Raw genomic sequence first — 14,814 nt, forward strand, 5'->3', positions numbered from 1 at the left:
TGAACACTTTAACAACAGAATAATCAGAGAAGCCATCGAGATAGAAAACGCCCACACAGCATGAACAAACGAGATGATACCTCCCGCCTACCAGCCATTTGAAACCTGCCCTTATTGACAAACGTGTCCCTAACACGAGGAATGACACCAGACCCACACTCACGAGGTCCACACAGGATGTCACCACCACACATCCACCCAGAAAGCACACCCAAACCCACACTGATCAGGAAGCACGACCAAGGACCAGAAGCCAGACCGCAGCTGCAACATTAGCCACTTCAAACCCCTCCAATCCATACATGCAGCAGACTGACACCCACTACGAAGATGTAGCACGACCACGAACACGAAGCCAAACAGCAGCAGTGCAGCTCACCAGCTCAAATCCCCCTGCAGCACAGATTAGACTGAGCACAACCAAGCCCCCACCAACACAGGACACACCCCCAGCCAATCAGAGCACAGAAAAACCCCCATCCAATCAGAGCACAGCCAAGCTCCCACCCAATCAGTTCAAACCCCCACTAGCAGTTAAAAGGAAGAAACAGCTGCGATCACACATTGCTCCCAGAAGCACGAAGCTGAAGCCTGAAGATGACGAATGAGACTTCGTCGAAACGTCGCCAAGACACTTCCAATTTTACACGGGAGAAAACCCGAACAACCAAAGACCTATATATATATATATATATATACACACACACACAAATATATATATATTTGTTATATATATCCTGCCCGGTCGGTTTGGGCCCCCACTGGCAGTTGGAAGGGAGGAAACAGCTGCAATCACACATTGTTCCCAGAAGCACGAAGCTGAAGCCTGAAGATGACGAATGAGACTTCGTCGAAACGTTGCCAAGACACTTCCAATTTTACGCGGGAGAAAGCCCGAATAACCAAAGACCTACATATATATGTATGTATGTATGTATGTATGTATGTATGTATATAAAAACACCAAAGAAAATGTCCTTAAATGAAAAAACACAGGAAGAATATGAAAGTATTGTTTGAAAAATAAAATTCAACAGCACATATAGTTAATCTGTCCCTTTAAATGTCTGTAGGACTTCTGAAATCTACATCCTATTGAAAAATTCTGACACAATATTCATGATCTGAATTTATACATTGTAGGGACATGCATGCTTCAAAAATAATTTGGAGAAGTGCTTGAAACACTGCATAAGCCGAGTACATCTCTTCTCTTCGTTAAGACAGTGTCTGTTTAACTTTCTACATGAGCCAGGAAAAAGGAGCAGCTTCTATTAAGGGTCTACTCCAGTGATGGCTAATTTATTTGTGGAAAGGAGTTATCTCAGGTATTGTTGTTTTAAATATTTAGGGCTTCACAGATTAATACCAGAATCTTAAACTTGGAGAAAAAATTAGCAGCCACTTTCAACAATACTGTTACAGACAATGGCTCTTCCCTTGAGACATATTATACTATTGTATCTTGAAATAGAATTTTTTTAAATCCATTATCTTTGGAGAAGAACATTCTAAATTAGGTTCATGTTATACTAAATTTCTAGTCAACACTGTTAATTGCTCCTCAATCAAGATTTGACATTCTCCTTCTGTTTTCAACCGTCTATTTTAATCTAAACAAAGTCAGGTTACAGTTGATTAGGACATATTCCTCCTTTTGATCCAGCAAACTTTTCAACAGATATTTGTCATTTTGGACATGTTATATACATTTAGATAATTCTTTAATTATCATGATAAAGCTGGACTTCTAGCATCATGTGTAATATGGACAAAGCATTTAACAGCCACTGAATAACTACAATAATACCATTGCTATTTTTCCATGTGAACTATCATTATCACCTTCTGTGCTTTTTGATTTGGCAAATTTGAACAGAGATGAGAGAGTTTTTAATATACTTGTTCATCTTACCTCAAGTATATACTTTTCCAAGGACTTGATGTCTTCCAGTGCTTGAGAATCCTGTTGGATGACCACCACTTCTTTCAATGGATACTAAAATCAAATTCAAGAACTTCAGTCCCGAAGAAGCAAAGTGAGGAGAACTGCAAAATGCCAATTAATGTATTTCTATATAATCCTCTTTCTGGGGCTCATTGATTTACTTCTGAAAATAGAGAACATCTTACCTTTACTGGAATGGTTTTCCTGTCTCTGATTACCCGTCCCAGCTCAATAACAGACTGCACCCGAGAAACAGCACTTTCTATGTTTTTGTCGATAAGGTCTTCCCTAGATTGAAAGAGCAAACAATTTTTTATCTCAATGTATGCAGAGTTCCAGAAACCAAGAATACATAGGATTAAAATAGTAGAAACAAACTGAAAGAATAATATTAAAAAAGATCAGACATTAAAGCAATAGAACAAAACTACCAAATATAAGATCACTCATTCTCCAAGTATATACATACATCAAATAATTGCTATATATTGGACATATTCCTCATTCAAATAGCACAGAAAAAAATGACAAACAAAAGATGTTTTACAAAAGTAAAATAAAGATTTATACGCTCAGAACCAAGGACCTAGACCAGTGATGGTGAACCTTTTAGACATTGATTGCCTAAAATATACACGTGTGCATGCCCAAACTGAAAGTTGCGCGCATGTGAACATGTGCATATGTGCTGATATGCATGAATGCACAGCAGACCCAAAGACTAGCTGGCCGGCGGGAGGCGGGGCATCCCAACACCGGCAGCATGGCAAGAGGTAAGATCTTTTTCTTTCGTGAGCTTCTGTTTCATCGTTTGCAGGGAAACAGAAGCTCACAAAAGAAACACCATGGAGATCTGACCTGGGGCGACGGCGCACGTGCCAGCAGAAAGGGCTCTGCATGCCACCTCTGACACGCATGCCATAGGTTCACCATCACAGCCCTAGACTTTACAGCCAAGTCATTATTAAATGTATATTTATTATTAAACAAAGAGAAATGGGATATATAACCAAGTCAGTCAATATACAGTATTTTTAATTATATTCATAAATGGTAATAATATTAGGCATCATTAATTGAAAAAATAAGGCAACAGGAACGCCACAAATTAATTTACTACTCTATAAATTACCATAGAGCTTTCTAATAGACATTATACAATAAGATTTCAAAGACATTTGAACAAGTTACACACCAAAAGCTACATGCGGTGTGGCAGTCGTCACTATATTTTTATACTTTAAAAATCCACAACTCTGAAAGAAGAGATTTTCATTCTCAATAAGATCCTTCTACTATCTTGAGAAATTACTTTAGCCTTCATTATAGACTAGATGTGGAAAACAAATAGCACAAGCAAGAATGAGACATATCCAAATCAAACAAATCCTTTTTGCCAACCATATCAGTGAAACAAGCATCACGGTTTCAGGCAATTTTTCCAAATAGCTTTACCTGAAACAGCTAACATCTTGCAGCAACATCTTTAACACCATCTGACAAAAACTTCTGTCTATCCCAGGTCCTTGGCTGGGGCTTGATAGGTAGAATAAAATGCCAAATAAAGTCTAAATATCTGGACCAAACATAATGCTTGGCCACTGATATAGTTCAACCTCACCTTTTAAGGTGACTGGTTTTGCTGGTTGACTTCTATTCCGGTCCCAAAGGGCAACTACTAGAGCTAGAAGAATGAATAAGCCAAGCTCCCAGGTACTGCCAATGTTTTCATCTTCTCTTTGAGCCTAAAGAAGGTCTTTACTTTCTTTAGCATTTTCCCACAATATAGGCACTATCTCCATTACAGCCATCAAGATTAGATATGGAAGATGTAATCAATAAAAGGATATGATTAGTTTTAACCTATTTATTTTTCATTTTCACTGCAATATATCCTCAACAGTTTACCCTACTTGATTATTTATTAACTGAAACTGTGTTCTGCCAATCAAAAGGGATTGTCGATGATTCACATACTCTACATTGATAAAATACAATAAAGCATCCAAGCTTTAAAAATAATTGATCAACCAACATTGCATGTTTCTCAATCTGTTAGCACTAGGTTGCACAGCTGATACAGGAATTACCAAAAGTAAAAACTAAAACAATCCAATCCCAAAATCTGTCAAGTCCTCAAGATTGCCTATAACTGTTAAGCTAGCGTCTTTAGCAATGATCTATTTCAAAAGAATTAAAAAGCCTCAAAGTTTTTTTTCAGGTTATGAATGACATATGCACAGAATTCCAACAGTAGAGAATGAAAGCAAGTTAAACAGTAAATCAAGCTGATAATTACACAATTGCTCACCTAACTTGAGGAAGCATGAGGTAGTGAATGCTATCAGTATTCTTCTCCTGAACACAAGCAGGATGAATAAGAGTCTTCAAATTCTGGTACATTAGTTCGGTAATAAACGGAGTATAAGGTGCCTGAAATGACAATATGGTCTTAACTCACATTATGCTGCATATTCTAAATTCTTGACTGATTATAAATTTTACTGAGATGGTTATTGAATCTCATCTATGTCATTTCTGCAATGAATGCAAACAGAATTTACACAATGAAAAGACAATTGTGCCAGTAATCACTATATTTTTATACTTTAAAAATCCACAACTCTGAAAGAAGAGATTTTCATTCTCAATAAGATCCTTCTACTATCTTGAGAAATTACTTTAGCCTTCATTATAGACTAGATGTGGAAAACAAATAGCACAAGCAAGAATGAGACATATCCAAATCAAACAAATCCTTTTTGCCAACCATATCAGTGAAACAAGCATCACGGTTTCAGGCAATTTTTCCAAATAGCTTTACCTGAAACAGCTAACATCTTGCAGCAACATCTTTAACACCATCTGACAAAAACTTCTGTCTATCCCAGGTCCTTGGCTGGGGCTTGATAGGTAGAATAAAATGCCAAATAAAGTCTAAATATCTGGACCAAACATAATGCTTGGCCACTGATATAGTTCAACCTCACCTTTTAAGGTGACTGGTTTTGCTGGTTGACTTCTATTCCGGTCCCAAAGGGCAACTACTAGAGCTAGAAGAATGAATAAGCCAAGCTCCCAGGTACTGCCAATGTTTTCATCTTCTCTTTGAGCCTAAAGAAGGTCTTTACTTTCTTTAGCATTTTCCCACAATATAGGCACTATCTCCATTACAGCCATCAAGATTAGATATGGAAGATGTAATCAATAAAAGGATATGATTAGTTTTAACCTATTTGTTTTTCATTTTCACTGCAATATATCCTCAACAGTTTACCCTACTTGATTATTTATTAACTGAAACTGTGTTCTGCCAATCAAAAGGGATTGTCGATGATTCACATACTCTACATTGATAAAATACAATAAAGCATCCAAGCTTTAAAAATAATTGATCAACCAACATCGCATGTTTCTCAATCTGTTAGCACTAGGTTGCACAGCTGATACAGGAATTACCAAAAGTAAAAACTAAAACAATCCAATCCCAAAATCTGTCAAGTCCTCAAGATTGCCTATATTATACAACTGTTAAGCTAGCGTCTTTAGCAATGATCTATTTCAAAAGAATTAAAAGGCCTCAAAGTTTTTTTTCAGGTTATGAATGACATATGCACAGAATTCCAACAGTAGAGAATGAAAGCAAGTTAAACAGTAAATCAAGCTGATAATTACACAATTGCTCACCTAACTTGAGGAAGCATGAGGTAGTGAATGCTATCAGTAGTCTTCTCCTGAACACAAGCAGGATGAATAAGAGTCTTCAAATTCTGGTACATTAGTTCGGTAATAAACGGAGTATAAGGTGCCTGAAATGACAATATGGTCTTAACTCACATTATGCTGCATATTCTAAATTCTTGACTGATTATAAATTTTACTGAGATGGTTATTGAATCTCATCTATGTCATTTCTGCAATGAATGCTAACAGAATTTACACAATGAAAAGACAATTGTGCCAGTAATCAAAATTGTACTTTACTCATCTGTTTACCTCTATCAGAAACTGTAAGACAGATGGAACTATAATACATTAACTTTCTACCATCCAGTGGCTGGACGCCAAGTCTCAATATAATGTAAAGCAATCTAATGAACAGCATGAGAACACAAAATGTTATAGCTTATCTGATAGTACCTGGTTCTCTGCAACTGCTCTACAAGCAATCATCCTGAAAAATCAGTAAGAACAGGATGTGTGTTTATTCTGGTTTGTATCAGATAAGCTATATTAGAGGAGGACTGGTCCTCTAACTTCCAGTTTATGTTGGAGAGCTGCAATATTTCCTGCAGAGGCCTTCAACTGCCTAACAAGATGTCCAGAGTACTCCACACTTACACACACATATAACAATAGCACTTAGACTTATATACCGCTTCACAGTGCTTTAAAGCTCTCCTTGAGTGGTTTACAGGAGTCAGCATATTGTCCCCAACATGTCCTCATTTTACCGACCTCAGAAGGATAGAAGGCTGAGTCAACCTTGAGCCTGGTGAGATTCGATCTGCCAAATTGCAGGCAGCCAGCAGTCAGCAGAAGTAGCCTGCAGTACTGCATTCTAACCACTGCACCACCACAGCTCATACCATATAGTTACATTCCCACGAAAAGGGAAGAGAAAACAATAGTAAAACCTTTCCACCTCAGAAATCTTTTGCACAACTGTCATTTCTCTTGTGGATATTAGAAGTACAAATGCAATTTGTTCTTGTTCTCCAGTGAATTCTGACATAACCATTATTTTGCCTTTCTTGCCTTCCCTTGTCCTTTCTTTGCTATTTAGTTTCCTTTTAGCATAGCTTATTTAGATTGTAGTATACAAGTTCTGCATACCATTGTTACAAGTCATAGTATTTAAATAAAGCTCAATTTTAAGAAAAGGCTACATTAACAACAAACTGGGAGTCAAATATGGCTGATGTGCAGTAAAGAATGCTTCAAATGCAATTATTAGCTTTAGAAATATCTGTATTGAATGTTGGCCTGACTACGAAGGGAAATTATTAATAATTTAATAATTAGTAATAATTATTAGTAATAAATTATGCTCTGGTTAGGAAGAGTGCAGTTTTTTAAAAAAAAATTGAAATTCTTTTTAAAAAATTGGTTGTATAACCCATAAACTATACTCCATCAGAATATATATATAGCTTTGGCTACAATCTCCTTCTATCTAAGCTAACATTAGAATAAATGCAGATTATAATATATTCTCACCATAAGTCTGCACATGGAGTAGAGAACGTTGAATAAGGTTTCTAAGGCCATAATGCAGTCTTCTGTTCCATTCTCACCCTACCCATTTAGATACAAAAGAGTAATTAGACATTTTTATTTTTTATTTATTCACATATTTTAAGCAAAATAGCAATCAGGTTTGAATAAAATATTAATTCCATCAAAAGCATTTATTTTTAAGCCACTTGGGTTTATTATTTCTCTAAATTATTTCTCAACATAAAAGCAACTCAAATAAATAGATGTCATGAATATATACAGTACATTGGGGGGGGGAAATTAATTTACCTTTAACCTCCTTCGATTCATTCTGACATACCAGTTGGTTAAAATGTCTACAAATTTAACCAGTCGGGGAACTACTGTGTACAGTCTGTAGGCTAAAAATTAAAGGGAAAAAATGTGTAATAGTTTTTTTTTCCTTCATTTCAGTCTCTTTTTCTCACAGAATGATTTGGTTAATACTGCAACAATTTTGTGACCAAAAAATTAAAATAGAGGAAGCCATTTTTTTTTATTTAACTTTGCAAATCTACTACCAGATTAAAACTTGCATTAATAATAATTGTTGATATGGTTATATAACCAAAGCTAATTTTTGCTTAAGATTAGTGACAGAAGAATAGGAATTAAATCTACACCGAACAGGAATATGGGGATTCATTTACAGGGCACAGTTTCCAAAAACACAGCAATCTCTGAGAAAATAGTCCCCCGAGTTTCTGCCAAACTCAAAACATTTTCTTTATTGATGTCTACGTTGCAATGAAGGGATACTCAGAGATACACACACACAAACCCAAACACTCACACACAGAGACCACTGTTAGAGCTTTAATCAGTAAGACTTTTCTGATTAAGCAAACGGCAGAAATAGTTATTTCAGCAGCAAATCACATTTTGGGATGGATTTCTACTTTCTGCATATGACTGATAAGATAAATATATGTGAAAGGTATTTATTTTAGCAGTGATGGCCATTTCTTTATTCTTTATTTTACCACTATATTTGTTCAGTTTCCCTTGAGGCAACTAACATTTAAAAATAAACATATTAAATAAAAGATAAAAGCAAACACTAGACCTAGGCTCTAGAAAGAGTCCAGAGAAGAGCAACAAAGATGATTAGGGGACTGGAGGCTAAAACATATAAGAAGGGTTACAGGAACTGGGTATGTCTAGTTTAATGAAAAGAAGGACTGGGGTGACATGATAGCAGTGTTCTGATATCTCAGGGGCTGCCACAAAGAAGAGGGAGTCAAACTATTCTTCAAAGCACCTGAGGGTAGGACAAAGAGCAATGGGTGGAAACTAATCAAGGACAGAAGCAAATTAGAATTAAGGAGACATTTTCTGACAGTTAGAACAATTAATCAGTGGAACAACTTGCCTCCAGAAGTTGTGAATGCTCCAACACTGGAAGTTTTTAAGAAGATGTTGGATAACCATTTGTCTGAAATGGTGTAGGGTTTCCTGCCTAAGCAGGGGGTTGGACTGGAAGACCTCCAAGGTCCCTTCCAACGTTGTTATTCTATTCTATTCTATTCTATTCTATTCTATTCTATTCTATTCTATTCTATTCTATTCTACCTATTAAAATGTGATGTTTTGAGGGGAAGGAAGAAAATGGCAGCAATGAAAATGATGCATTTTTGTACCATCATCTCCTTTTCCAATCTCTGGACTAGATGCACACAGAGGAAAACAACATCGAAGCTGCTAAACAGAACTGGATTGTGCCCATTAGGGCAGCAAAAGAGTTTTTTTTAAAAGCAACAGATGCATAAAATATATCAGTAACTGGCAGAGCAACTCTCTACCACAGTGATAATTTCCTTTCTCCCCCACCCCAAAAAAAACTGCACAAAAAGCTGGTCAATTTCACTCAACAGTCAACAAACATGTATAATCTTATGCCTAAACAGATTGAGCATGCATACAGATCACAAGGCTAATTTGATGCTGAAACACTGATAAAATGTACGCACCGGCCATCTCAGCCCTGAAGAACTGAATCAGTGATTGTGTGAAGGAAAAGATCCATTTATCCATAATGTTGTTGCTTTCTTTAATTGTATTCTCATTGTAAAGGAATTCCTTCCCATCTTTCTATGAACATGGATTAAAAAATAAAACAAGGAACATAGTTTATTGCATGGAAAATGTTCTTAATTAGAACTTTTTTGGCGGCTTAATTAAGGGTTGAAAGCTGGCACAGATTTTTGCAAGAAATATACATAAAAACACGACTCCCGATTCTTGCAACTCATGTAGAGCTGTAATAAATTTAATTATTCTTAGAACATGTTCTTCTATATGCAAACAACTGCAGATTACTCTGTATATCTGAGAATAAAAGATATGCCTTGAATGCCATTCAAAAGCCCTGTTTACCTTAAGAACTATACCATCTTGTCATGCTAAGAGAATAAAAATTTTCTATACGATCAGTTCAAATAGTTTGGCAAGGATATTATATAAGTTTCAATTACATTAATAAGTCTAGAGAACTTTAAAACTAGTTTCATAAGAAATAGATGCTTTCAAGGTTCTCATTTAAGGGCCTTTTATGGACTTCACTCCTATTATAACATTTATTCATAAATAAATAATTTAAGTGGCATAATTGCCAAAGCACATCACTTATACAAATACATTTTCAAGGCAATGAGCACAACTATAATGAGACCAATATTTTGGTACCAAAATGCAGTTCAGTGATTTAATAAAAGGGGGGGGGGAAGTAAAATATCAGGGCAAACTTGAATTGCTATATTGTGAACAGTGCCTGGGGAGACTCAGAAATAGCTGGTTAATTATAAAACTTTGAAGATCTGCCTGTAAAGGTGACTGCTAAAAAAGTAAAGCAATTTTGTTTTCTACTTTTTGAAATCTGCTGCCTTTATTGCAAGGTCTCCAAAGTTATTTTGAAAGCTCAGATATTATAAGAGCTGTATAATTACAAGCTCCTCAAATGATCGATTTCCCATAAGCAATATCATGTATTTGAGAGTATATATGTGATAAAGTTTTCCCTACCAAATAACCATCTGTTAGTTTCTCTGCGCAATGACTTTTCTGAAATGTAATAGTAGCTGAGAGCACCAATTAAATTTTTTGACAGGCACAAACATTCATTACCATTCATAACATCCAGGAATCATCAATGAAGTTCTCAAATACAGTGAAAGTGAAGCCAGTATTTTATTACATTTTGATAGATATAAACAGTTATTGTTGTTGTTGCTGCTGCTGCTGCTATTAAATTCCAAAGTTTGATCACAGAGGCAGAGGACATACACCTATGATATTGGTGGGATGGGAGGCAATTTGCCATTTACACTGGTGGCTTCTCATAGTGGCAGTGATTTTCCTCAGTGATAGTTTTTAAAAAATAAATTCATGTCACTGGTTACAACAAAAGGTGTTATAACATTATGCTAATTCAAAGATGGCAAAATTATCAATTAAGGACTTTGACAAAAACAGAAAGGGGTTTGGATTCAGTAGATAACCAAAAGTTTTGGCCATCAGAATTTGGATCATGAAGTTTCAGAAACTTCTGAAGACCTTGGTGTATTATTATATTTAACCAATCTAGGACACAGACAAGTTTAAATTTAAACCCTACAATACTTTATTATATCTGTGCATAGGGTGCCTAAAAGCAATTATTCCAAAGCCATACTCTCAAGCAACCCAATGAACTACTTTTAAATCCAAAGTACTACTTCTGATTTTCTGCTCTCAAGGGTGCTTCTATTATTTAGATCATTTCATGTATGCTTTCAGAGAAGCCATTTTGATGGTGGAAAAAAAAATCTATAACAAAATATTGGTTTATAAACTCACTTCAGAACTACCTTGCTTAGCAATGGAAATTTTAGATCCAATTGTGATTGTAAGTTGAAGACTACCTTTAAGTGGTCTAAAAACCAAGTCCTGTTAAGAATAATAAAAGAGGGGGGCATGCTTAAGAAAAGACTAAGAGAAGGTTAGATGGTTGTGTATAAAAATCTAAAAAAATGTATCGCATGCAAGGGAAAGCGGACTTAAATATCTGTTGAACTGAGAGCAAGGCAAGAACCATCAGATTTTTAAAAAAAATTAAAATCAGAATTATAGAATATTAGATGATGTTGTAACTCCCACTTCTGGAGGCTCTCAACTGGAGACTGGATGGCCATATGCCAGGCTGGATTTTGTGGATTCCAGCACACAGTAATAAAACCAGGTATGGTAGCACCTATTCCAACTAACATAATTGTTATTTCCAATTAATAAATAAGCTTTCATGAGCTTCATCTCACTTTATCACTTGCAAAGATACACTCTTAACATGTCTTTCCTCCTACTATTCCATGAAGAAAGTAATGGATTAGGTGACTTTACAGGATCCTCAAACTCATACATTCAGTGATTCTATAATTCTTTACCATTTTTCATCTTCTAACTAGCCTTCATTGTTATTTAATTTATGTTCCAGGCCCAGAGTTCTTCTTAGACATAAAAGTGACATTGGGGACTGGTGCTTTGTTCCCTTAACTTCTCGTTAACTTTTTTTTATTAGATATATTTGAAATTTTGCACAAGTAGTCTGCTATGTCCCAACAGAGATACCCACAGCTACCACTATGAGGAACTCAGCATGATATTAAATGTTTAAAACAGAACAGAATATTAAAAGCAATAGTCCCAGATTCAAGTATATAACATTGGTTTTACAGCTCCATACATTATGTCTGATATTCTAATTGGACAATGGTTCCAATAAGAGCAAAGATAAACTACATTTCCATTTAATTTTAAAACTGCACTGATGCATATGGACCCTTTATGCACAGCAGGAGAGAAAGTTGCACCTTTCATATGCGCTGTCTCCGAAGTATTTTTGGCATCACCTGGCAGGACAAAGTTCCAAATAGCGCAGTCTTGGAACGTGCTGGAATTTCTAGCATGTATACACTACTGAAACAGCGACGTCTACACTGGCTTGGGCATGTTGTGAGAATGGCTGAGGGATGGATTCCGAAAGATCTCCTGTATTAAGAATTAGTGCAGGGAAAGCGCCTCAGAGGGAGACCACAGTTGTGATATAAGGATATCTGCAAGAGGGACCTAAAGGCCCTGGGAATGGACATTAACAACTGGGAAACCTTGACCTCCGATTGTTCAGCTTAAAGGCTAAAGACGCAGCATGGCCTTCTCCAATTCGAAGAGACATTTGTTCAGCAGGCTGAGGCAAAAAGGCAGTCCCGGAACCAGCAAAATCTGGGGGCTGGGCAGGGGACAGAATGTATCTGCCCTCAGTGTGGAACTGCCACTCTCGAATTGGCCTTTTTAGCCAAACTAGATGCTGTTTCCAGAGCACGATACCACAGTCTTTTGAGACTGAAGGATGCCAATAGAAAAACTGATGCATATGGAGTGCAGTGTCAGCCTCCACTCCAATCCTCACATATTTTTGTACAATTTATATTCAGTAGTTAGAATGTAATGGGTTCTTTGTGTAATGTAAAATAGTTTAAGGATCTAAGATGTATTACTGCCCTATTCAGGGTAAGGGAAGAGGGCCCTTTAAGAGTGTCATCTGACATAACAGAAAGGGAAGGATGATTAATGGTTGAAATCAGCAAGAATGTTAGAGCGCGGGCTTTTCAGCAGAGACTGCATTCCTGAGATGATTAACAGCTAGAGACCTGCGGAAGAAGATTACCATGAGGGCCGAGAAGGAGCTGGCATTGGACCAGACCAGCCTGACCTCCTGAGGAGAGGAGGGACTAATGGGGGGATATGGAATATTAGCCATATTTTGTCTCGGATCCAACTTTATACTGCTGCAGTCATGATGTATTTAGTAAAAGTACTTTTCTTTATTTGCAAATGAAGTCAAGGTGTATTCTTTCCTAAATATAATCAGAGGCAGCCTGACATGCAGTTTGATAAAAAAGATAAGTCAAGAAAACGGCACGAGGCCAAGGAACATATAAATTGAACAACAATATAAACAGAAACCATTAAAACAAGAAAGCAGATCGTATATAAAATTGCTGTTTAATAATGGCAGAAACACACACACACCCCCAACGTGCCTTTATTGGCAATAATTGGAAGTTTTATACCTTGAGTTGCAGAATGACAACATTCTGAATCAGAAAGCGATAGGCATTATACCAGGGGAGGAAGACATCTTTCAGCACATCTCTTACGCCTTCCTCCTTGAACCTTAGGTTTTCCGCTCTTACAACTGGAGAATTGATAAGGTACAACCTATAGCAGTAAATAGAAATATAGAGAAAAAAATTTCTGCTTTCGAATGTTCAGCCGCCACTTAAAACATGGGTACTTTTAACATTCTGACAATTCTTTAATTCATGCCCAGGAAAGATGGGTTGACATCGCTTAGCAACTTTATTAACATGCAATGTTCCCAATTAAAACAACAGCCTTAATCAATGGTGTTAATCTAATTGCAAGCCTTCCCCACACAAAACTTAGCTACATAAAAATTTATTAGCATTTACAGAACAGCCTAATAGACTTAGCATATTTTATTAATTGCAATCCTGTTTTATCTGCTGAATGCAACTTTAGAAACCCATTTGAAAAGACTTTGTTCTCAATTCAGTTTCATTCATTTCATTCTTTTCAAGTATTTTTTCATGTTTTTAGTCAATAGCTTTCCTCAACTTGATTTTTTTTCAGGCATACTCCCTGAATTTCCAAATAACATAATTATTCAAGATTACCATGAAGACAAATTTTAGCTAAGATTCAAAAAAACAAACCCTAAATGTTTTTAATATCTGATTAAGGCATACCACTGATCCAGAAGATGCTCAATAAACTTACTAGCTGTATTTATATGACAGAGCTGACCCAGCTACCCTGTGTTCAGTCACATGATTCACCTTGGTGGACCAACAGCATGCAATCTATAGTCCTCAAGTTCACTGTATGTATTTTTTTTTTCAATTTTCTACTGCTGTAAATTTTTATTTTTAAAATATAAAGAACTTCCCATTATTACCAGCCAACATGGCTGATAGCCATGCTATCCCAATACATCCTGAGGGCATCAAAGACTCACAGAAATTAATGAGAACAGGAAGAGAAGACCAGCAGATTCGTACCTCAGTGCATCAGCTCCATAAGAGTTGACAATTTTTGTTGGATCTGGGTAATTCTTCTTTCGTTTGCTCATCTTTTGCCCATCACTAGGAGGGATTAAACATAAGAAATATAAGAAAACACACCTTTTTGGCAGTTTTCACATTAATTCAGCTCCCCATGAGAAATTTGTTCAACATCTGGCAAAAGGCAAAAAACATTGATAGTGTGCTGCAAAATACAGATGGGAAAAAAACAACCATTACTTTGGCAATCCACATTTAATAGTTCAGACTTATGGTTAAGTTTCATTAGCCAATACATTTTCAGTTCATTTTACCCCTCTGAAATTCTAGTTGAACTTGAATCCTTTCTGAAGAAACTGTCACTTCATTTTAAGGAGCTCAATGAATACATAGTTTATGATTCCTACCTTCTTGATCTTCCGCAAGAGCCCGAAGACCTGGCTCTCCCAATTGGCTTGGGGTCCGGGGGGGTGGGGGGGTTGTACCACA

At 36.4% G+C, this 14,814-nt stretch overlaps 1 protein-coding gene across 1 annotated transcript in view; it reads right to left on the reverse strand.

Annotated features, from left to right (window-relative positions):
• Nucleotides 1-14,814, reverse strand: part of IARS1 (isoleucyl-tRNA synthetase 1) — an 86,332-nt gene that overhangs the window by 30,701 nt on the left and 40,817 nt on the right. The window contains exons 18-25 of the mRNA XM_058166436.1: nt 14,323-14,406; nt 13,312-13,459; nt 9,178-9,298; nt 7,478-7,569; nt 7,169-7,246; nt 4,260-4,381; nt 2,134-2,236; nt 1,916-1,999 (exon numbers count right to left, since the gene is read on the reverse strand). Of these exons, the coding sequence (XP_058022419.1) occupies nt 1,916-1,999; nt 2,134-2,236; nt 4,260-4,381; nt 7,169-7,246; nt 7,478-7,569; nt 9,178-9,298; nt 13,312-13,459; nt 14,323-14,406 (832 nt within the window). The remainder of the gene's footprint in view (nt 1-1,915; nt 2,000-2,133; nt 2,237-4,259; nt 4,382-7,168; nt 7,247-7,477; nt 7,570-9,177; nt 9,299-13,311; nt 13,460-14,322; nt 14,407-14,814) is intronic.

The sequence above is a fragment of the Ahaetulla prasina genome, chromosome 2 (assembly GCF_028640845.1).
Source record: "Ahaetulla prasina isolate Xishuangbanna chromosome 2, ASM2864084v1, whole genome shotgun sequence".
Taxonomy (NCBI): domain Eukaryota; kingdom Metazoa; phylum Chordata; class Lepidosauria; order Squamata; family Colubridae; genus Ahaetulla; species Ahaetulla prasina.